This window comes from Ciconia boyciana, chromosome 2 (genome assembly GCF_034638445.1).
Source record: "Ciconia boyciana chromosome 2, ASM3463844v1, whole genome shotgun sequence".
Classification (NCBI taxonomy): domain Eukaryota; kingdom Metazoa; phylum Chordata; class Aves; order Ciconiiformes; family Ciconiidae; genus Ciconia; species Ciconia boyciana.
The window spans coordinates 129,424,108-129,448,532 of NC_132935.1; the positions used below are offsets into that span (position 1 = coordinate 129,424,108).

The window sequence follows — 24,425 nt, forward strand, 5'->3', positions numbered from 1 at the left end:
CTTTAACATTTTTAATAATTCAATAATCATTTAGTATTTTTAATAATTTAAATGTTCCTTACTGAGGTCTTCAAATGTACAATGGGAATCTCTACCACTTAAGGACTTGAACTGTCTATACAGATAATTAACTCATTATGGCTTTTTGTTATTCTCAACATTTATATGAGTTTTTCTACCAGCTGGGGGAAGAAGCTTCCTTCAAGGGCTGAGGTATCATCAGCCATTACACCCAGAGGTACACATACCTTTAAAGGAGCAAACTTTCCAGAGACTTTTTTCCAAACAGAACCGGTACAGCCTGGAGCCTTCTAAAACTCTGTACTGCAGCAGGATTACGGAGATTTCCTGTCTCGGCTGTTACTGGCCATTGCTGCTTTTCAGGACGTGGCATGTGCAAGCACAAACTGGATGGGCTCTCTCAGCACCAGCAAGGGATACAGGTGCACGTGAATAACTCTGTACAGCTCTGTCAGAGGCTAACAGATTTTTAATGCATCAGTATTTTAAACTCGGGTCTGAATATGATGATGAAAACATGTCTTTTACTGTCAACGCAGCTGACTTAAACCACATAAGTGTGTTTTTTTCTTCTTTTAACAAGAAGTGGCCCAAGAAGGAAGTCACAACACGCAACTCTACTTCTATAAAAATATTAATTTATTATCTAGAACTGGGGAAGGCAGTGTGTTGACTCTTTAGCACAACAATTTGGAGCAGATTCAGAAGTTGTGGCCTGAATTGTTATTGATTATAAACTGACCTGGCATTGCTGCACAACTGATTCTCTACAACCGCTGCATCAGGCACTGAAACTCCTTTAAAAGCTGACTAACAAAACACATGTATAAAGTGAAAATATGCTGCCACCCAGAAGAAGTAAGCAAACCATCAAAAAAAACAAAACAGTTAATGTCTTTAATATAAAATTATTTTTTCCCCAAAAGCAGCAGCGCTGTATTACAAGTGTATTATAGTTAAATTAAAGGAACACTATCATGATTGAGGACATCTTCATGTATGAAGTAAAATCTTCCAAATAATTCATAGTCCATTTTCTGTACATTTCAGCTTATCAAAATACCCTGGAAACAATATATTTTCTATTCAGCAGGTGTCACTACCACCATTTCTCAAAGAAAACACAGTTTCTAGGAACACCAATCCTGGATAGTAGTTTGGATATGGATTCTATCATCGGAGGTGGACCGCAGATGTACCATAAAGTATCCTTAGATGCATGTTTTTCTAGATCCTTTTCAGATATTCTTCCCTCTGACAGAGAAAAAAGTAGGAAATGAGAACAGAAATATTAATCATGAAGTAATTTAAAAAAGAATGACTGGTTAGAGTTCTTTCAAGCACTCCTTTCTTAACAATGCCAGGCCTGTTTAAGGATAATAGGTATCAAGATTTGAGGCTTCCAAAACCATTTGTTCTTCTGGGGACTTAGGTCAGTTGTTCCAGTTGGAATGCATGGGCTATTAGTCACTGAAGAGAAACATGGCTTACATAAAACTAAAAATCCCACATTCAGATGAAAAACTAGGTAAGTATCTCTAACCCAAAGACAACAAAAATGGCAACATGATGAAGTATCTCTTATAAGCAGTCAGCTTATCCTTCATCAATCCCGCCTTACGCAAAGTAAATACTTTGCTTAACAGTTTCTGGAATAAAGTTTGCTGTGGGAAATACCACTATAAAGTTTAGAATTAACAGAGGAGGTTTACTAGAAATGAAAACAAAAACTGCAAAGGGAAAATTTTTCTCCAAAGTAATATGTACAGTGAAATTATTTAGGTTTAACTCACGTCTCATTTTGAATCTTTAAATGTAAAAATACGAAATTACGCATATAACTTCATCCCCTTAAGATGTAATCAAACTTGGACTTCAGAAATCATCTCTCTGCATTACTATTATATTTACCTGTAATGTGTGGCTGAAGTTCTTTACAGATCTGTGAAGTCTGTTGGGTAACGTGGAAACGACATGCGATCTTTCCAGGAAATGCATTAATCAAACCAAGAATATTTTCCTGTAATGGTAAACACACTTGCTTACACCACAGGCCATTAAATCAAAGCAGATGTATGCATACAGTCCCAGAACACCAGTCATTATTACAGAGTACCAAGACTCTTGCATTTCAGCCCTGAGAACTTGATGGGCTTGATTTCAAAGGGCTGACCTGCACAAGTACACAGAATTTCCATACCTGGAATGTGAATTCTCTACCAGCTATGTTGTTAGTGCTTACAATAGGTTGCAATTTGTAAGATTTGGACCTAAGAACCAGTTACGTTCTTTCTTGGTTTCTTCCCCATATAAATTATTTTTATTTCCTCCTTCTACTTCCATATGGGTTTTCCATTTCAAAAAACCCTGCAGTTTGTATTTACCATTTGTTAGGAACTGTTTGAGTCTCGTCTGCTTTATCTGGTAAGATTACTAGACCCTTTACTCTCTCGTGTTCTCCAAGTAAAACCAACTACAGTGTAATGCTGACGCTATTTTTACCAGAGTAGAAACTCGGTAATTTTCAGTTCCCTAAGTCACAACTGTGACCATTACCACCAAAACCCCAATGGCTTCAGTTCAAATCATAGTAAAAAAAAAATCTGTCAGTCAGATGCTGTAGTTAGTTCTGAAACTAAGATTTATTTACTGTCTAGATTCTGCACTACTTGAGATTTTCACTGCTGGAACAGACACTGGAAGTTCTTTCTTAAAATATTCTGAAATAAAAATAATTTGTACTCTGTAAATAGGTAAATTAGCTCATTTTGTTATGTGTTTGCTTACTACCTAGCTACTACACTGAACAGTCTGTCATGGGTGGCTTAACAAAAAAGCCCCAGACAGATTCTACTTAATAGACAAATCTCTTTCTGATTCCCTAAAACGCCATGGAATAAAGAGCAGCACAGCTAGACACTGCTGTACACTGTTCCACCAGTGCCTCTCATATTGGCCTGCTTTCACTGTTCTGGGTGTGACTCTGTCCCCTTCATCTGGAACCAGGTACAATTTGATAGCAAATTTTTGAGACTAATCATGTTGTGTTGAGTTGAAGTCCTAGGACCAAGCCAGAAAGCAAGCCTAGGTAGGACTTAACCCGCTTAAATAATCCTGCAGTCATTCACACCTACTTGTGACCTATCACCCTGTAATCCAGCGACACGGACAGAAAGTGGCAAGTATCATACATGTGACATGAACCACCACAGTACGATTTTCTAGTGTCCCAGGACAAGAGACAGGCTCTTTTTGACTGAATGAAGGAGAATTTGAACAGCTCAGCAGGTTCTTTGCAGCCTGGTAAGGCAGTGTACAAAATGAAGCAGACAGCTGAGCAATACAGACTTAAGGGAAAAGACCTATCCCCACCGTACCAGCCCCAATAAGGAAATGAGGGTCCCATTCAGTCCTCATGAATCAGGAAAACCCAGCTAACTGGCATCTTGAAGTAGCAAAGTTAGTATGCTCTCTGTTGTAATTCTAACACTACCATTTTAAATAACAAGATTTTCAAAAGCAGTGCATCTGCCTGTGAAATGAGCGCACATCCACAATGATTATTAGACCAATTCCATTAGGCTGAGAGGGACAAAGGGTGACACTAAATATAGCTGCTTCTTCAGGGAACAGGTCCTTCAAAACATTAGCGACAACCAAGCAGTTCCTCATGGAGGTTTGTATAGATGTTATCTCACAACAACATCAAGACTCTAGTGATCCTATTTCCTCAGTCCTCTCCACTGAAGTAAAGACTTTTCATATACATGTTCCGGATTTGAGGGACATGTGAAGAATGAAGGGAAAGATATATTTAAGCACTGCAGCATATCATTGTGTTCTCTTCTGTCCCAGAAGCTCTAATGCAAAAGCTCTGCTGAACTGAAACTCAGGAAATGCTAGCTCCTGCACTGGAAAAAAAAATGTGCATGCTTAGAACAGACTGGGAGATCAGCAGTTGGCCAAATGGAAGAGTAGACAGGTTCCAGCTTATTATTCTGCTTCTAGCAACAAACAAATGACTTTTCAAAGAAAGCAAACATATGGTAGAAGTACAGAAGCAAAACTAGTGATGGATCCCAACACAATTTCCGGAATCATGACAAATTTTCACCTTTATCTTACAATCAAAAGTTTTCAATACTTCAAAGAAACCTAAATCATTAGGGATGTTTCTTTACAGAAGGTGTGCTAATTTGACCCTAAAAAATTATCAGTGACCTTTAATGGCTGAGTGTGACAAGTGATCTTTAACTGCTAAGTAAATGTTGATGAAGTACTATTACTTATAAATCCTTCACTCATAGACTAGTACCCAATGATAACTAATACATTATCAATAAAGCTCCCCTATTATTTTAAAAAGTATTTCCTTTGGATATAATTGCTCTTGCTAGTCTTTAAATTCAATACAATTTGTACAGAGATGATGTGGTTACAGTACTATAGCATTATGCATACTATTAGTGTGTATACACATATATTGTAGTATATATAATCTTTAGTATACTATGATGCTCTTATGAGATTAAAGTAAAATATAGACACTTAGGGTTAATTGACTTATCAGTGAAGTCAATGAGACCAGGTATGTCCAATAACATCCTTAATTTGTACACTGGCATAATTAACAAAATTCACATGGGATTGGAGGCAGGAAGTGACTTTTGTCTCTCTTTGTACAGTGTCTTACACAGAGGGGCTCTCTGGAATTTGGCGACTGAATGATACACACACTAATAGCTGAATATCTGTGATCTATTCTTTTTAAGCTTTTTATTTACCTTAAATAAGAGTTCACTGGTATTTTTTGCACTGTAGTACAGCTTCACTGTTCCCATTTTGTATCCTTTTCCTTTACCCTCTTGATATCCATGAAGATCTGCTATATGCAGCAGTATAGAAAACAATGGGTTAATTCCAACACCCCCTGCTATCAGCACTAGTTTTACAGGGGAGTCACCAGGCTGAGGATCAAAGAAGAAATCACCTCCCACTCGCAGAGCCACTTCTGAGCCAAGAGTACACTAGGATGGAAAAGAAGATATTTAATTTCAAAATTAAAAGCAAAAGCTGAAATATTATTCTTCTTGCACCACAGTCACAAGACTTGCTGGGGTGTGATTTTTTTATTTTTATTGACCAGTGAGGGAAAACTGAAGTACTTTAAAATAAATGCACAGTTTCCAGCTATCTGAAGTAATCTGTTTCAGTGTCTCTTGGGATCTAGTTCTACTTTCAGAAGTTTCAGTCTTCTGATAAGGCAGGATGGTGACTCCCCTTCCCACCCCCATAAGAGTTGAAAGAGGAATGATTAATGCAAGAGCTTTTCCAACAGCAATACGTGGTTGTGAAAACCCGAGGTTAACATGTGAGATCACGCTTTTACCCAAACCCAGTCATGTCAAAAAAGGCCTTGCTATGAGGTCACAGAAGGAAGTCAGAATGAGTTGCATAGATGCAGAAGGTTTTTCCATCCCCATTCCTAAAAAATAAAAAACCACCCAGAAGTGAAGCAAGTATCCTCAAGAATATTTCTTGCAGAACCACTTCTGCATTTGCAACTTCAGTTGCAGAAGAAAAATCAGGGGAAAACCTTCTCTCTTCCTCTCCACTTGTACATAAGAAATTATTTCTTACAGAAGCTGGCCAAAGCATGTTTTTTTGATACATGGAAAACTAAAGCTAAAACAAATAAAACACTTGGGTCAATATCTTCTTGGTAAACTGCATCCCGGTACGAAGGGTGAAACTGCAGTACAGAGAAGTCAGGCGAGTTCTCCCACGTCACTGTAAGCTAACAGAACAAAAAGGAGCAGAAAACAGAACTCATTTCAGACCGTACATAGGGCTTAAAAAATAAAATAAAGAGGATAAGGAAGCCAAGGAAGGTGGGAAAGAAGGAGAGAAAAAAAAAAAAGCTACAAGAACTGCTGAAAAATTAGCAGTTAATCATTTACAGAATAAAACCACTTCCTCCAAAAAAATCCTTTTGATATCAAGAAACAGTAACTGAAACAAAAGGATTTCCACTAATGACACCTGTGTAGTAAGCAAAGGTCTAAACATGTAACAATTCCACCAGGAGGAAGAAGGAAGCCCTTTGATGCAGGTATGCACAGAACACAGAGGTTCCTACAGTAGTGAGCATGAGCATTAAAAAAAAATTTTGTGCTTTCTTAATTATTGCATAAAGTATTATCTCTCAATTATAGTGCAAGACAATCAGCATTTTTTATCTGAAACTAATTTCTCTCTCCCTTTTCAATGTACACTGCCAGGCTTTCCCACCATGTTTTACTTTGTTTGAGAGACGCATGAATCCCGAAGTGTTCCAGATTCATGTGGCAGAAGGAGGACACAGAATATGGTATCCTTTGTTTCTCCCTAAAAATGCTTATTTCCACAATCTCATTCTTGTCTAATCTGCCTCCTTAACCAGCTATAGCTCATCGAGATGGGACATAGGATGCAGGAAGAATCTCTCTTAACCAGCAGCCTCCCACATATTTCAGTGCGTTAGCCATGACAACCATAACAGTAAGTCAGTTTTCAAAAAAACCAATACATTCTGGAGTAATACGGTGAGAAAGTGTTGTCCTTTAGCCTAGTTTGTAAATACAGTATTGAAATGGCTTACAGAAGTGAAGCAATCAATACATTACACATACATTTTTCTAAATAAAAGGCTGTATTTTCCTAAGCTATAAAGTACACTGTGCTGAATTTTATGATTTTATATACAGTAATATGAAAGAATAAATATAAATACCTCTGGAAAAAAAACAGTGAGTAAATGAGTACTAACTATTCCCATAACTTCTTTTACCCTGAGATATCAACTTCATTTATAAATAAGTTTTAAATAATTAAGTACCAGAGTTTTTTCACCATATATAGAACCTTTTCAAATTCTAGGTTGCTATTGTTTTCTTCTTCTTTCCTAAGGAAAAGCATGCACTTTTGTTTAGCTAGAAGAGTCCATATATAACCTGGCGGTTTCTCCACAGCATCAGGTTTGACTTAGCTTACCCACTAACTAAAGATTTTCCTATAAATTCAACCAGAAGACTCAGCAACAGCGAATTGATTTATGACATCAAAAATCCTGAAAGAGCCTCCAGAGACTGGGAATTACGGAGTTAGGCCTTCATATTCTCTAAAGAGCAATACCAAAAACTAGGCAATCCTCTTAGGTATTAATGTGGTCTGCTGGCACATGCACTACAAGTTCTACACAACATCTCAAAAAGGTTATTTTGTTCATGTTCCAGTGGAGATAACTTGCTGTAACACCAATTAAAATCTGTGGCTGGTCACATGCTAACTACTAGATTAGCACCACTTTGGATATTCTCAGTTGTAGTAAATTTGCACCAATCTTTACTGTAACTCTACTGGCCACTGAACAAAACTGCAATATTTGTAAACCTGGAAGAATCTGCCAATTTAAACCTTGCAGCCACATTTAAGAAATACAAATGCCAGGCACAGAACAGTAAATAGGACAAATCACAGGGGGTTGTGAGAAGACCAAAAGTTCACGGGACAGGTCATCTCTGAAATATGATCATCAGCAGAAACAGGACTCTTCTGACTATAACTAAATGGGGTAAACAGATGAACAAAACACTAGAAGAAGCCAAAGTGTCAGACTTTACTTTTAATATAACAAAAATCAAGACTTGGGTTATGTCAATATTACAAAAATACTGCATATTTAAAAGAATACTATAGAAATTCTGAATTATTCTCTTGTTTTATCATTTCAGAAAAACTGATCTAACTATCTCCCTTTGCTCCCCCTTAATAATCTATATTATATTTATCTGACAATGATTCCCAGTTTGTATTTGTAGAAACAGCTAGGAATTATGGCAAGTTATCAGATGTAACTTTGTAATGTGTAACACAGCCTGTTCTCAGGGACACAAATTAGAATAGAGGTTTTTCAACATTTTTCAGTTAATGAATTCCAAAGGAGTGAGAACCCTTATATGCACTAACTACAGTATCACTGTAAGTCCACCAAGCACAAGGGGAGTCAAAAGATCACAATAACCATATTATCACACAAACATCCAATTTCAGTTCCTTACTGAACAAAAGGTTTTAAGATTTACGTTGTATTAAAAATGGTTGAACAAGTCAACAGGAGTTGCACAGTCAATAGCAAAAAAGTGGTCTGAAATCACACACACCACCTCCTCTATCCCCCCACCCCCCAAAAAAAATTCCAAATCTCACAATCAACAGTTATTCTCATTTACCTCAGTGTGAATCCAGTAAGCAGGAGGATGAACAGTGTGCTTTACTGCCAGCTCTAATATTCCTTCTCGTTCCAACAGGCCAGGGCTTGAACATATTGAGAATCCCCCAACTACAGATACTCCAGGAATAAAGAAATCAACCCTGAAGACAGACCAGAAACAAAAGTTTTAAAAAAAAGCCAACAACTCCAAACATGGAAAACAATAACCAAAACAAAATGGCTGCCTTTGTTTCAATTAGCCTTCCTTTACAAAGACATCTTCATTTCCATAACATAACTTTTCCAAAAAAGGACTTAATCTTGAGTCACACCATTTCCTTAAAATTATTTTCATCTACAAACATGTCATCACCTTTTTTAAAATAGCAGGTTTTTAAACCGCTCTGCTTTTAGCATTAGATGCCACATCTTACAACAGACTAGAATTCTAAGTGTTTAAATAAATTATTTGCATATTAAAACAAAAATACAATATGGTCTGACGGAGTGGCTTAAATCTCACTCTTTTTGGTCCCTTTGATGGGCTCTTCAATTTTCAGACACAAGAAGACTGGAAAACTAATTTTAGGGAAATGACTTTTGATTAAACACTTCCTTTTCTTGGGAAGATGAAATATCTGAAGTAAAACCACAGTCTGTAAAAAATTTCTTATGTGAAATATCAGTTACTAGAAGCAGAATTGCTTTACCTCTTGAACTGCAGTGCCCTCTGGTGGCAGATATCTTTTTCTAGTTGATAGAAAATTGAACTGGAATAAATTACTAGTTTTTTTTCAAAGTTAAAGTAAACCACACATGAGTTTCTACAGATTGGAAGGTAACATATGGGTAAGCTTTTGCAACACCAGCAATTACAGAGTATGGAAGGCAAGCAATTACTACACATGAGCTATAATTCATTTTCATAAAAGTAAGGCTTTGATATTCCAAATACTATCATAACAAGTTAGAAGTTGGTTTATGATCTAACATTTAAACTCCTCTGTGTTGCATAAATCTTTAAATACTTCAATTTTCTACAGCACATAACAAAATCCCTGTTATTTCAAAAGAAAACTAATGTTTAAAACTAATTGTGCTGCTCCACTTAGGAAACAACCACACTGGTAAGCAATGCCAAGTACTACAGAATCATTACTCAATTCAAGCCTGAGTTAGGCTGGCTCAGCGTTAGTTAAATAAGAATGCAACATGAAATACAGACTGGCTTCCACTGTACAGGTATTTTCTTTAAACAGCAAGGCTGTATTCTTCATGGAGATCACAAATTCTTGAGGGAGGAGAGAAGCACTCTGAATAAGCTCACTACGTTTTAAAGAAAAAAATCTTGCCTGCTTACTCCCCACAAAGCTTCACCCTTCGAAGAAAAATATCCTCTCTTTCTCTCAAAGAATGCACAAAGTGTGATATACACAATACTACAGTGGTACAATTTTAAACTTTATGCTAATAAACTTGATGGTGTGTAAAGGTATCTGACTGCAAATGAAAGGTCAACAACCACAAAAAGTTGAGAAGGCTTATTTTGCTGTCCTCAGCTTCTGCAGCCCCACTGACCACGGGGTTCAGCTTTCCTGGCAGTAAGGATCTAAGAGATTAGAAAGTATGTATTGCAGCATTTATTGTATCAAAGAACACCTCAAGATGCTACTAAAGCTCTTTACCACCCTCTGGTGGAAAATAATCTTACTACTTAACATTAACAAAAAAAAAAAAAAAAAAAAGAAATTGCCTTTATGCTGTAAAGTAACAATTTACATTTAAGTCAAAATGTTCTGCTTGACATAAAAGGGAAAAATTCTTCATGCCTGGTGGGGAAACATACATACAAAACCAAACATGGCTGTAAAACCTAAATCAAACGTAGTGTTTACCCTTCTAAAGTACTAATGGTGTATGTTTCTTTCTATATTAGCATTTCTTTCCCAATTACATAATTATGAGAGATTTCAGTGCATAGTATACTATATTATAGTGGACTAGCTTGTATTTCTGATGGCTTGTCTCATCTCAGCTGTGTGTAGGAAGGATAAGAGGACTCCCGAAGAAATGCTATCTGTGACAGCTTAAGCGAAAAGAGTAGTTGTAGGGGGGGGGGGGAAACCAAACTATATAAACCCACAACAAGGAGAGGTGCAAAACAATGTAAAACAGAGATCTTACGGTGGGTTTTCATTTCCCTCCTTTTAAAGGCTACCTAAGCCAAGAAAAGAACAACCATTAGCAATTGCTGGAAGAAGAGATCAGAAACATTAAAACCATAAAGCTACTTCTTCAAAGTATTTATAGCATGCATATACCTCAATGCATGTTTTAGTAAATCAAAACGGGTAACAGCAACAAGTCTCTTCATTATTACTTGAAGTCAGATAAAGACCACTATCTGCCAGCATGCTTGCAAAACAAATTCACTTTTGCTTCTGAAAAACTTGGTAATTAGAACACTTTCAAAAAATATATACATTCTAGTGACAATCTTTGGCTGTAAGATCTTCCTATAGCAAATTCTAACAAGTTAGCCTTTTCTACTCAGGAAATTGTGGCCTGGTGTTTTGTACTGCTCATCAAAAAAATGCAACCACAGTTTATAGCTACAAGTATAGAAAAGTTGTTGTATCCCTTACAATAGCATTAGAATACTTTCAAGGAAGAAGAAAATGAAAAAGAGTAATTATAATTAAAGCTTTCAGTTTTCAGCATGATAATTTCTAAAACATTTTTGGAGGGTAAATGCACTTTCCAAATACTGGCAAGCAAGAATTTAATATGAGTCACTGCACATGTGCAAAAACTGCAGCAAATTACTCCGCAAACAAATTATTGCAATCAACATCTTGTGTTCTGGTTCTAAATTTAAAAACCAGCATATTAACACTCCATGAGTAACATATGCTGTTAATACCCTAGCAGCTATACTTTGATTCCAGCAAAACCACTTTCAGGTGGCCTAAGCCAATAAAGAGTTTAAGAACATTTAAATGACCAATGCCAAAAGCAACTACTCATAGTTTTAAATTAATTTTTAAGAGAAAAAAAAAAGTGACTGAGTGGGAGTATTTTTAACAAGGAAGACAAACATGAAAATCCACTATTGCCCTGGGAAAAAAGCTATAAGGTTGCTTAAACAAACTAATGACTTCAAAGGCTTAATAATTCAAGTTTTTTTATTTTCAAGTTTGCCTATCTGTATTTATATATTAATCTGACCTAACAGCCTTAATCTTCAGAGTGGAAACTTCTAGGGGAAGAAATAAAAGTTAACAGGCAATTCCGATTTAATTATAAACCAAAACGAAGTAACTTGCAAATCAGCAGCGGTCTTGGCTCCACTGTAAAGATAACTAGTAAATAAAGACAGTAAAGACAGCTTGCAGAATAAAGTGGAGTGTACTTCAAAGTACTCTTGAAGAAACAATGTAATATACATAAACCAGAGGAAAATACCAAAACGATAAAACAGAACATTTAAAGAATATAGAATTTTGCCCTTTTAAAATTAGTATTAGCATATTTAAGAATAGCTAGTTTAAAATTATGCTAAATATCAGCTATTTCACAGAGCACCCGATAATAAAACATCATATTATATAAATTAACTTTTTTTTTCCAAGGCTTAACTATCAGAGGCCTTTTAACATTTTGTTATAGAGGACTTCTGCTAGTAACTTTCCCTTCAAATATCGGAAGATCTTACCATTGTCCTGCTTTGAAAGTAAAATCTTTATTTGCAATAGCCAAACGAAGTCTTTTGACTGTCTCTGATTCGTTGGTGATTCCACACACTTTTGCTTGTGAAATTACCTAACAAAAGTAAAATAAGCCATTGTGTTACGTAGATATCATTTGCAGAAAAAGTACTCAAGAATCTGTATGAGATACTTATCGCTTTGCATGTTATCTGCGGCACTTCATTATCTAAAGCACCAATATTTTTTCACTGGGGTAAAGAAACAAAAATGGATTGACTTACATAGTCACTGAATGGAGAAAAGGTTTTCTACTTACAGTCCACCATGTCTATCACTTTTGTCAGGGTTATTCTAAGATTATATACAAACTTATTTTATTTCAGTTGAAGAGAACATAACGATAAAGAGAAGCGATTGCTAGTTACCACCTTTCAGATTCTTTTGACATCTATACAAGGCAAACACTCCTGTATCTTTCCAGCAACAAAATAAAAAGATCTCTGATATAAAGACTGACAAAGGAAACTCATAAAAGATCAGCTGTTACTGAAGTCCCAGGGAGAATTCTGGATCTGTATCTGGTTTTATTTAAGTAATTAAATGCATTACTGAAAGATTATACATTAATGAAATAAAACCAACAAGCCTTGTGTTACTGCTTTTAGACACATACCCATTTGACCCCATATGTGATGTACGAACACGGGGAAACTGCGACACAAGCACTGATTGCTAGTTAACAGAAGAGTTTTTGTTTGGCAACCAGATGGGAAGGGATGGAAGAGCCACAGTTGATACCGCTTTTAAAGAGATTAAAAAAAAAAAAAAACAAAGAAGAATGCTTTTCTAAATGAAAAGCAAATTTTGCAACAGGACCACTAGGGAGGAGCTCCCCACTTAAACTGATGCCCATAAGTACACCATGGATTTTCATCCACTCCCCTCCCTGCCCTTTCTCTTCAGGTATTTTTGAGTTATAATGATTAACCTTTTTTCTCTACAAAGAAAGTAATGCCCTAAATATTTTCTACACAGGCCAATATACAGATTTTACTCTGTTAAAAAATGCTGATGTCATTTACCACACTAGGAAATACTAATAATACCACTGCAACTCTAGCATTTCTCATTTGTATAAGATCAAACAGATCAAAAAAATTTTAAACTTTAAGCAACTATGCTCTAATTTAAAACACATGGCAGGAAATTAATTTATTCATAAAGCAACATCTGAACACGTCCACTGTCCCATTAAACAGCAGGACATTTGCCAATTTAAAATAAAGTAGCATACATTTCTTTTCCACTTTAGCAGACAGTATTAAATGGGGAATGCAATCACTCTAAGTTAACAAGAGAAATGTCAGATACATGACTTAAATGGTTGTTCTGATGGAGAAACCTTAAGTGCAGGAAATGGACATTAAGTTTGGATCTTCTTAATTCCCTTCTTTATTCTTCAGTACACTCCCTAATTTGGCTGATACATCTGACAGAGCACTGGAAATTTAATTCTTTATCAGTATAAAGTTATTACAAAAATTGAATTTGAGTCAGGGTGATCAAAGACATTCAACCAGTATTTTGTACCATCACAAGAGTATCCAACTGACCCAGAGCAAGGCTGCAGTGAGAGGGAGGACGACACGGGACTCCAGATTTTGCCATTGTATTTCAAGAAAGTGTTAGGCACTTTTTCTTGCCCTGGTCCTTCACATTACCACTCTTCAACAGGCGATATTGTGTAGCATGCACACTAATGCAACACAGACCTATGATTCTTTCATCTTTCTACAGGACTGAAATGGCCAAATAAGGCAATACAGACTGAGGGAAGCTGACTGCTGATGATATGGAATTTAAAACCAAGCAGATTATTTAAAATAAACTTATTTTAAAGTGGTCAGAAACAAAATAACAAAGAATAAATCAAGCATTAAAAAAAGAAACAGCATAATCCTTGGATATGCAGAGAATTTGTGGTAGCAGAACTGAGCACTGCTCTTTCACCTATCCCATACAGCTTCCTTCTCTTCCTCAGACCTTACACAGTTCCGTGTACCACCTTAGAGCTTCCCACACCTCATAAGGAGCCATTTTCCACGTATTTTTCCAGCTACCTAGCGTTTACATTGGGCAGAAAAAGTAAGCAAGCCAAGCAATTGGAAATACCCAAGATAAAAAAAACATGGTTGCAAAGCTCAAAAGTGCAATCCTTTTTTTCATGTCAGAAGCAAACAAGAATGTGCATCTGTCTGTACCTGTCTCTACACTCATTCTGTCCACGTACTGAGTTAATTTGGCATAAATCAGATCTGAGCAGCTGTATGTCCACAAACAATGCTAATGGGTACTCAAGTAAGAGCTGACATTAGGTGTGAGTAGCTGAGGTGCAGCTCTGAGGCTCATCTGTTCAGTATTTTCACCAATGACATTGACAGCGAGATCGAGTGCACCCTCAGCAAGTTTGCAGATGACACCAAGCTGAGTGGTGCAGTTGACAGGCCAGAAGGACGGGATGTCATCCAGAGGAACCTGGACAAGCTGGAGAAGTGGGCCTGTGTGAACCTCATGAGGTTCAACAATGCCAAGTGCAGGGTCCTACACCTGGGTCGGGGCAATCCTCGGTTTCAATACAGGCTGGGGGATGATGTGATCGAGAGCAGCCCTGCAGAAAAGGACTTGGGGGTACTGCTGGATGAAAAGCTGGACATGAGCCGGCAATGTGTGCTTACAGCCCAGAAGGCCAACCGTATCCTGGGCTGCATCAAAAGAAGCATGGCCAGCAGGTCGAGGGAGGTGATTCTGCCCCTCTGCTCTGCTGAGACCTCACCTGCAGTACTGCATCCAGCTCTGAAGCCCTCAGCACAAGAAGGACATGGAGCTGTTGGAGCGGGTCCAGAGGAGGGCCACGAAAATGATACGAGGGCTGGAGCACCTCTCCTACGAGGACAGGCTGAGAGAGTTGGGGTTGTTCAGCCTGGAGGAGAGAAGGCTGTGGGGACACCATATAGCAGCCTTCCAGTACTTAAAGGGGGCCTATAGGAAAGATGGGGACAGACTTTTTAGCAAGGCCTGTTGTGACAGGACAAGGAGCAATGGTTTTAAACTAAGGGAGGGCAGATTTAGACTGGATTTAAGAAAGACATTTTTTACAATGAGGGTGGTGAGGCACTGGAACAGGTTGCCCAGATAGGTAGTGGAAGCCCCATTCCTGGAAACATTCAAGGTCAGGTTGGATGGGGCTCTGAGCAACCTGATCGAGTCAAAGATGTCCCTGCTCTTGCAGGGGGCTTGGACTAGATGACCTTTAAAGGTCCCTTCCAATCCAAAGCATTCTATGATTCTATGATTCTGAGACACTGGCTGGCTGACAAATCTAGCTCACACCCTTACAGCTCTGGTAACAGGCAGAACAAGCTTGCATTTGTCTCATCCATCTACAGCCTATGTCACAAGTGCTGAATCTTCAGTTTTGGGGGTTACCTATATATCCCCTCCACCTAGCTTCCTTTCAAGAAGAATTCACTTGGCCTGTGACTTATTCTCAACCATAGTTAGGGAAAAAGCTAGTAAAGAAGGACTTAGCTATGTACACATGTGCACATTAACATCTGTGTAGTGTGTTTGAGAACGTACAGTTTCGTCCTGTTGTGTGACACATGCAGGACTGGCCTGTCATGAATAGCTACTCAAGACTGAGAGAAGCTAACTAAACAATGGAGAAAAATTGGGCACCATTTCCCAACTCCTGGGAATTCAAGATGGGATTTTTCAGTCAAAGAAGTGCCATACTTCTCCTGAAAAGTCGAAGAAAAATGCAGAATTGTTTCGTTAGTTAAACATTTTTGAGAATTGAAGTCATATTCTCCCAGTATTTAAAAATTTCAAAACATCTACTTTAGCTAATTACAGAAAGGAAATACCTACATGAAGTACAAGAGTGTCTTCACCTCTGAACATTATGAAAAACAATGCTCACTGCACAAAACTGAGATACAGAATAAGCATTTCTGGATTTTGATGGAGAACCATGCTCTATCTTCCTTGTACTTGTGAATTAAAATAGGTACAAACTAAGATCCTATTTACAACTGCCTATCATCTCTCCATTCAAAATTTCTACACATTTTATCTTACCTCCTATGTTATAAAAGGACATTTTCCACATTTTTAAATCTCAAATCTGAATCAGAATTGTAGAAACCCATAAACACCTGAGAAGCCTGTGTAGAGATGGTGGCTACCGGTGTGCTTTCATTACTTATCATAATCCATACTTTACCAGAATTCTATTAAATTTCTTGTCCAACATAAACAGCATCACGTCACCAAGAATTTTTATAACTCATTACATTTCACCCATTGATGACAAAATATACCTACAGCAATATTAAATATGAAAAATGAGGAGAAAAATAAGTAAAACAGACTCTAGTAGAAGAGAAAATGAAGCCTAAGAATCAAATACAGTTATCCAGTTTCTTCACACCAAAAAAATTGCATCCTAAAGAACAGAACACTAACCTCCTGGCGAAAATTATTTGCCGTCCTCTCTAAATGATCCATTTTCCTCTTTGATTTTATTGTGCTGCAACAAAAAGCAAACAAAGAGAATTTCCATTTTGAAAACTGTGCTACTGTCCCTTACTGATAGGAATTTCTATTAACATATTTGCCAGTGTAATCCAGTCTACATTCCAGGTGACATAAATCTAAGTAAGAATTAAATACACATATACAATTGGGAGTTAAATACGTATTTATAGTTCTATAATAATTTGTCAGCTTCATTTTAACAGTGTTACCATGACATTCTCGTTAAAAAAAAAAAAAAAAAGAGCAGCATCTGTAGATAGATAACCTACCTGTTCACTGTGCAGTAACAAAAAGCAGAGTGCCTCAACACCACCAATGCAGAGTGAGTGGGAAAAATTCTGCTAGCACCTCTCAGTAATTGAGGAACAGTAAAACCCACATAAATAGTAGCGTGAGCCATGATGACTGGGCCGTCTTCAGAATCACCAGCTCCTGAAAAATCCATATAAATAGTTGTTAAATAAAATACTGTTTGACATGGCTTGTTTTCATCCTTTATTTCCATTAAATCAGAAAGGCTAAAGCTCAGCTGGAGCTAAAACTAGCAATAGACATGTAGGGTAATGAGAAGGAATTTTAAAAGTACGAAAGTATCATAAAGAAGTTAAGTGAAAATGTGCATCCATCGACTGAAGGGAAGACAACCTTGTCACAGATTATATGGAAAAGGCTGAAGTACTCAACATGGTTTTTGCCTGTCTTCACAGGCAAAGCCTGCACCAGACCTCTGCTTGTACCAGTAGTGTTTGGGAAGGAGAGAGATACGTAGGAGTGGGGCAAACAACTGTTTAGAGAAGCTGGATGTATTCTAATGCACAGAGCCAGATGGGTTACACTCAAGGTTGCTAAGAGACACAGCTGACATGCTTGTGAGGCAACTGTCTATTACCTATGAAAAACAGTTATCAGAGAAAGTCTCCAACGACTGGAAAAAGACTAATGCAATGGTCATTTTTAAGAGCAACAAGAAGCAGTGCCTATGTCCAGTCAGCACCATCTCAGTCTCTGGAAAAATGCTCAGAGCTTGTCCCCTTAGCTGTGTGAAAGCTAAGAAAGAAATCAGGGAGATTCAACACAGATTTACCAAGGGCAAATTATATTCGACAAATTTGAACACCTACTGTGATGAAATGTCTGGTCACGCAGATAAGGGGACAGCAGTGGATACAATATACCTTGACTTTTGTGTGGCTTTTGACACCATCTCCCATAGCATACACATTAGGAAGCTGAGGCCAGATGGGTTGTTGGAGTGGCTGAAAACTGGCTGGGCAGGCAGAGAGACTTGACGGCTTGATGGCTTCAAGTTGCTTCAGTTGCTGGCTAGTAACACTAGGAGTATCCTGGGGTTGATATTGGGGCTGATATAGTTCAATAAATTCATCAATAACTTGGATGATGAGACAGAATGTACCATTTGTGGTACAAATGGCAAATCTGGCAAATTTGTGGATGATACTAAATTAGAGGGATGGTTGACATGCTGAATGGCAGAGCTTCACTTCAAAGGGGCACTGAGAAACTGCAGGACTGAAAAACAGAAACCTCATGAACTTAAAGAAGTACAAAGGTCTACACCTGGGACTGGCTTACTCCAGTGCTAGCAACTGTCCTGCTCCAAGCATCTTTGCTGCTCTAGTCATCTTTGACTAGATGACCCTCAGAAGTCCCTTCCAGCCAACATATCTGTGATTCTAAATGCTCAAACATTATTTATGTTTGAAAGAAGATCAGACAAACACTGAAAATGCATTCCCTTTCTATTGGTAAAGAAATTATTCTGGTTGGAAAATTTTATAAACTTTGAATAAAACTGTTTGTTTACAGGTTTATTTAAAAACACATAAATTCCTCATACTTCCGTATACCCTACATAATACCTACATCTCTAAACAGTTAAGCAAGTAGACACTTGCATGCACTACAGTGGAAACATGGTGTGAAGCTTCAAAACTGCATACTCAAACGGAGCTATGACAGAGAAAGATAAACTGACATGTACAGTATTCAAAATAAGTCAGAAATATCCTTCACTTACAAAGTGTAGGAACAGGTTCGTAGTGAGCCAAGACATATTTCTCATTGCTTGTAAATCTGCCTTTGTTTTTCTTAAAATGGATTAGCATAATTTTCTATCATATTATCACCTATCAAATTATCATATTATTTCTATGACGCAGTCCATTGCTTCTTTAAAGCATTCTTAATCTTTTACTCCCATTTAAATCTCTTTGCCTGCATTCTTTTAAAGCATGTAATTTATTTTCAAAATGTTTTTGTTTTTCATTTTGAAGCCTTTGAAATGGCAACGATCCAGCTTGTTTAACTAATCAGGCCTATATTCTCTAGGCTTTCACTAACAGCTGCATTGGCTGGTCACTTAGTAATTTGTCCTGTTTGTAATCTTGTACAAATGGGAGGCAGAGCTTTCATAAATTAGGCTGCTCAGAAATGGAATACATTTACTGTAACTACTCAAAATGCCCACTTTCAAGCATAAGAAATACTTCTTGCAGCTTTTAACTGTCCATAATTTTTAATAGCTTTTCAGAATTTAATTCCACAGCAGCTTGCAACTTTTCAAAGTGGAATGATTTAAAAACTCATCTACCACCAGTGCACAAAATTACTTTAACATTTTTTCTGCCATAGCATATAGAGTACTGTATTTAAACAAAATACTTCAGCACTTTCTACATGCAAATGTGTAGAAGCTATTGATAATGAAAGTATTAACATTCTTAAATTATTTTAGCAAGACAAAGTACACATCTAATGAAGAAGTCACATTCCTCCACATCAGCATGTTCAGTCTGTAAACCCTGAGTGCTCAAAAATCATTGAGTTACTCAAATTCATGAGATTATTTTATAATCTGGAGTCTTTTAGATAGCAGATCTTGGTTATATACATCTACATCTCCTTTTTTTAGGCTTCCAAATGCTTTTTGATTCATGTTTTCAAGCTTTTCACTCTACCATGTTAACTAATTCAAAGAAAAAAGGCAGGATGTTTGAAAGTGGATGTTCTTATGCAAGCTGTTTATGCCAATAGATGTGACTAATTACATCACCACAACATCACAATGAACGACAAACCACACTTTGCTTCAGAGGCCAAGGACTGAGAATAAAGAATTAATTATTCTTTTTTTGTATTTTTTTAAGTCACCTCACATCCTTCAACACCCTTTCCATAATTAATTGCTACTAAACACAGTGACAGCTGCTGGTAAAACAAGTGGCCTGACTTTAAAATCCAACACAAAGATTCTGGATTGTGTATTTTACATATTTAGTTTCATTCTGCTGCTAAGGTTGACAGTCACTTAAAACCAGCCTCATTCTCATTTTCACTGCTACCAGTTTAGAAAGCAAGTATGTTCAGTTCTGCACATGAAAATGTAAAACAAACAAACAAACAAACTTCAATATCAATACATAATACTGAAAACAAAATAAATGTCAGCCTTATTTTATTGTAGCAGCTACAATTTTAAAGTCAGGGCTGAAAGATCCCATTGATACAGACTGTTTTAAGACTGAGACTCTACCCTAAATTAAAAATTACTCTTGAACAGGAGTTCAAGATACTTGTTCCATTTACACTATCATCAATCACTTTCCAACCCTGAAAAATCACAATAAAAATAAATTGTAATTTTTACTCTGTAACTAATAAATCCCAAAACCTCTTTTAATGAGTCCTGATTCTTCTCTACCATATAAAAGTCTGAGTCACACTTTTACAAAACACGAACAGTATCTCCCATCTGTCATCTCTGCAACTTTCTTGGCTCATCCAGCTCTTTGGCAATTCCCTGCCCTCCAAGAAGCGCAGCGCTTCAGCCTCCCAAACTCCTGTCTGGTGGGATGTTCTCCCTTTATTTTTTCTTCTCTTCTTACCCAAGCCTTTATGGAAACAGTCACTCCAAATACTCCCTTTCTTCCTTTTCTCTGCAGACAGAAGTGAGTGCTTCTTTTGTGTATGACTCCTTCTCACTTTAAATTAAAATCAAGCAATTCATTCATTCTTCTTCCCCACTAACCCACTGGCCCTGGGTTAATATCACTCGAGATCTATGACCGCATCTTCTTTTCCTCAATCCTACATCAATATCTGAAAGGAGAGAGTTACTTTTAGTTAACCTCTACCACACTGAAGAGCAAACTACTACATAAGTTAATGCAAGAGAGTGTGAGGGGGAAGCAAGGATACTTAAGCGAGCAGGATAGGAAATCTTTTACCAAAACCAAAGGTATAGATCGCTAAGAGATACCCCTCTAGATAAACTGTCCCTCCTGCAAAAATCACCGAAAAGCTTTTCCCCTTGACTTAGCATTAAGGAGCACGGGGGGGGGGGGGGGAGCCTCCGCTTGCCTGAAGCGAGGCAGCGCTAAGGAGGCTGGAACGCTGCGTCCCCGCCGCCCTCCCGCCTCGGTCCGTGAGGCGGGGAAGGACGAGGTCGCGGCTGCACCCTGCCGTCCCTCCTCAGCCACTAGGGACCACCGCTCCGCGCCGCCTGGCAGGCAGGCAGGAGGTCAGGACGGGGAACCGGCAGCGCCGAGGAGCGGAGGGCATCGGTCGGAGAGGGTGGCCGGGCCGTCGAACCGCTGAGCGGCCCGGTCACCGCGCCCAACGGCCGTGCGGGGCTCCGGCGGCGAGGAGGGGGCAAACGGGGGAGACCCCGCGGCCCAGCCCCTCCCCCCCCGATCCCCAACGCACCCCCGGGGCGCGCGCCCCGCGCCCCCGCCGCAGCACCCCTACCCGGCGCCGCATCACGTGACGAGAGGCGCTCTCCTCCCCCGCCCCCATCCCGTCACGCGACGGGGTGCGCGCGCGGCCGCCGCGCGTGCGCCCCTGCGTCCCTTCCGCCTCGTCCCCTCTCTTCCTCCCGGCGCCATGTCGGTCTTCCACGATGAGGTGGAGATCGAGGACTTCGAGTACGATGAGGAGACCCAGACCTACAGCTACCCGTGCCCTTGCGGAGACCGCTTCCTCATCACGCGGGTAACGGCGGGCGTGCAGGGAGGCAGGCGGCGGGTGGGGGATAAACAGCGTCAGGCCGCGGTCTGCCCTCCGCCGGCCGCGGGTGTCTGTGGGTCGGACAGGCGGCCAGTCGGTGACTGTCTCCTTCCCGGGGGCTGTTGCAGGAGGACCTGGAGAACGGCGAGGACGTGGCCACCTGCCCCAGCTGCTCCCTGATCCTGCGCGTCATTTACGACCAGGTGGGTGCGGGGAGAGGGCTGTCGGGCACAGTTGCGGCCTGCTTCCCCTGCCGCCGGGCCGGCCAAGTCGAGTTTCGGTTCGCCATCCCCTGAGTAAGCCGCAGTGCCAGCTTTTAAAAGTCTCTGGTAAATATGGGATAGGGTTGTGTGAGCTAGGGGCCCTTTTATTTGTGACTACGGCTCCTGCCTCATCTCTTGTTTTTCTGGTCTCCTTTTCCTGCCGTATTTGGGGTTTAAAACATGCCTGTTTAGGTGAATGTGGGGTGGAACACAGACAAAACAATATCAGTGGTGTTGAGATCTGTCTATGACTCTGGCAGCCCTGTCAGCTAGCCTAACAGTTTTAATAATCTAGTAGGCATGTTATGGCTTTCATGTTTTGAGAGGCAGATTCATGCCAGTTATAGACAGGCTAGAAAACAAAATTATTATCTGGTGTTTTTTGAGGGAGAGGCGATCCAAAAATAATGAAAATCAACTAAAACTCTACTTCCTGTCTTTAGGAACAGTTCATGCGTGATGAAGTCATTGCAGAACCTTTGACAAACAAGGAGTTGATTAAGTGCTGATGAATACATCATGAATTGTTGCTGCTTTAAATTAAGCAAGTATGGGGATGACAACTGCAGAAAGAGACATGGTCCTCCTCCTAGAAGTGATCGCTGCTGTGAGATACAAGTGCAATAACACTGGCTGTCTTCATAATTTGAATGAGAGTTTGCTGGGACATCAACACATGAATGGGTTTTTTTTCAAAAGGGTTATACACTTTAAAAATTATGTAAGTTGCCATATGTATTCTAGAAGACTAGTACGATCCTAATTGTACGATCCTAATTGACAGGAAGTACGATCCTAATTGACAGGAAGTCAACACACAGAAGAAGTGTGCAGAGTTGTGAAATTAAAACGTTTATCTAGCAATGGCTTCTTAGCTTATGGAGAAAAGCAGGCAACGTGTGGGTGTGTATCAGTGTGAAATGGCATAGGGAGCTGAAATGGCGGGAGACGAAATTTAGAAGTCCGTATGACAGGATGCCATACAGAATTACAGCTTTGATGCAGTGTGGTACCACCGAGGATGTGGGCTCGCATACTTCCTGCCCATACTGAATATGGGGAAAAATAAGAGATGCAGAACCAACATTGTTGGTAAATTGTTTTACTACTGTAAGCACAAAGAAGGTGCAGTTGTATTTATATCTGCAGTGGGTGCAACATGTGAATTGGGGCAAATTTGTTTCTTAAATTGCAGTTGCTTTGAAACAGCTTTGGTAGCTGTTATCAAATGACTCTGACATAATATGATGTACTTTTGTGGGTGTTGTGTGAATGGAAACAAAAGGAGTCAAACTTTTTTTACCCCCGCAAAGCTAGCAATGTGCAAATGGACTTGAACTCGAAGTGGCTTGTAGTTTACCCATATTTTCTCAACACCTTTGTGATTTGACTGTTGTAGCAAGTATAAAATGGGCTGCCATTCTTTGTGCCATTTGTAGTAGTACATTTGCTGAATTTCTCAGTCTTCCGTTGTTAGGTTCTGTCACTTCCTGGACAGGAGATGCACACATTTCACTTAATTAATGAAAAGGAATGTTTTAGGGTAGAAAAGAGTTGGAAGAATATTGTATATCAAATTACAAATCAAAGCATATCAAAGTACATTGATTCTAAGACTACTTCTTGTATTACAAGCCACTGCATTTAAATATTTATTTAAAATTATGGTCATTCATGTGTTTTAGTAGGATTTGACATCTGTGACGTTAAATGTGGGGGAAAATACTTGTGCAGCATTTATATAGTTATTTTGCTCCAGGCACTAAAGATAAGCAAGTCTTACTGAATTCTTGTGTTTAACTATTTTTGTTCTTACAACGTTCTGTGAATGTTGAAGATGAACATTCTAATTATTTAAAAAAAAAAAAAGGAAAAAATTACACCCTTCAGTTAGAAGTTTTGAATGCAAGATGCACAACCCAAAGTGTTTTCATGCCTAAACCAGAAGGTGGCACTGATGTTATTTCTGTGGTACTTTGGTTAGCTATATCTGATAAAATATTTATTTTGACTATTTAAATAAAGATATTTAAAACTGCACCAGTGGTTATAATGGGCCATTGCTTATTCTGTTTGTGCACCAGCCACACTGATTTCCAAATGTGTTGAGTTGCTGCTGCTGCTGTGGTAATGATACGGGAATTTCTTCAGGTTAGCTAATAAAAAGTGTTTCAGTCTATCAATAGATGTTATAAAGCAAATTTAGAGGAACCCTATTTAAGCTCCTGTTCAAATTTCTACTGCATAAATATCTGAAGGATTTTTCCAAAGGTCTTACATATAAAACTAAGTAGAGTAAGTTCCAAATGGAACACCAGGGAATGTATACTCAGAAGTAATGACATCAAAGTAAATTGCCAGGTGTAGCATGTCTAAAGGTGCATAGATTTTACAGAAGTAATTTGACCATATTTCATTTTATAATGAAGGTAAGGCACTGTCATAAAGACACTTATAAAACTGGCATAGAAAATTATTTCTACTCCATATGGTTGAATTCCTACATGGTTATAAGAAGTGTTTATCAATTGAATTTTACTTGGCATGTGCTAATAC

The 24,425-nt window shown here is 38.6% G+C and overlaps 2 protein-coding genes across 7 annotated transcripts; one reads left to right on the forward strand and one right to left on the reverse strand.

The window, feature by feature from the left end:
• Positions 1 to 676: 676 nt before the first annotated feature.
• OXNAD1 (oxidoreductase NAD binding domain containing 1) lies at positions 677 to 21,393 on the reverse strand. Of its 6 annotated transcripts, none has more exons than XM_072854032.1 (10): positions 20,962 to 21,275; positions 20,487 to 20,700; positions 16,851 to 17,013; positions 16,510 to 16,573; positions 11,988 to 12,094; positions 8,292 to 8,433; positions 5,012 to 5,048; positions 4,806 to 4,903; positions 1,933 to 2,041; positions 677 to 1,275 (listed from the first exon to the last, which is right to left on the reverse strand). In XM_072854032.1, the coding sequence occupies exons 3-10, from the start codon at positions 16,979 to 16,981 to the stop codon at positions 1,121 to 1,123; spliced, it is 843 nt and encodes a 280-aa protein (XP_072710133.1). In that variant the 5' UTR covers positions 16,982 to 17,013; positions 20,487 to 20,700; positions 20,962 to 21,275; the 3' UTR covers positions 677 to 1,120. The 6 variants fall into 6 exon arrangements, with proteins under 6 accessions (XP_072710133.1, XP_072710132.1, XP_072710129.1 ...); XM_072854031.1 differs by having other exon boundaries at positions 4,806 to 4,906; XM_072854028.1 differs by lacking the exon at positions 20,962 to 21,275 and adding an exon at positions 21,349 to 21,389 and having other exon boundaries at positions 4,806 to 5,048.
• On the forward strand, positions 21,295 to 23,910 carry DPH3 (diphthamide biosynthesis 3). Its single transcript, XM_072854034.1, has 3 exons — positions 21,295 to 21,591; positions 21,735 to 21,809; positions 22,313 to 23,910. The coding sequence occupies exons 1-3, from the start codon at positions 21,484 to 21,486 to the stop codon at positions 22,376 to 22,378; spliced, it is 249 nt and encodes an 82-aa protein (XP_072710135.1). The 5' UTR covers positions 21,295 to 21,483; the 3' UTR covers positions 22,379 to 23,910.
• The last annotated feature ends 515 nt before the right edge of the window (positions 23,911 to 24,425 follow it).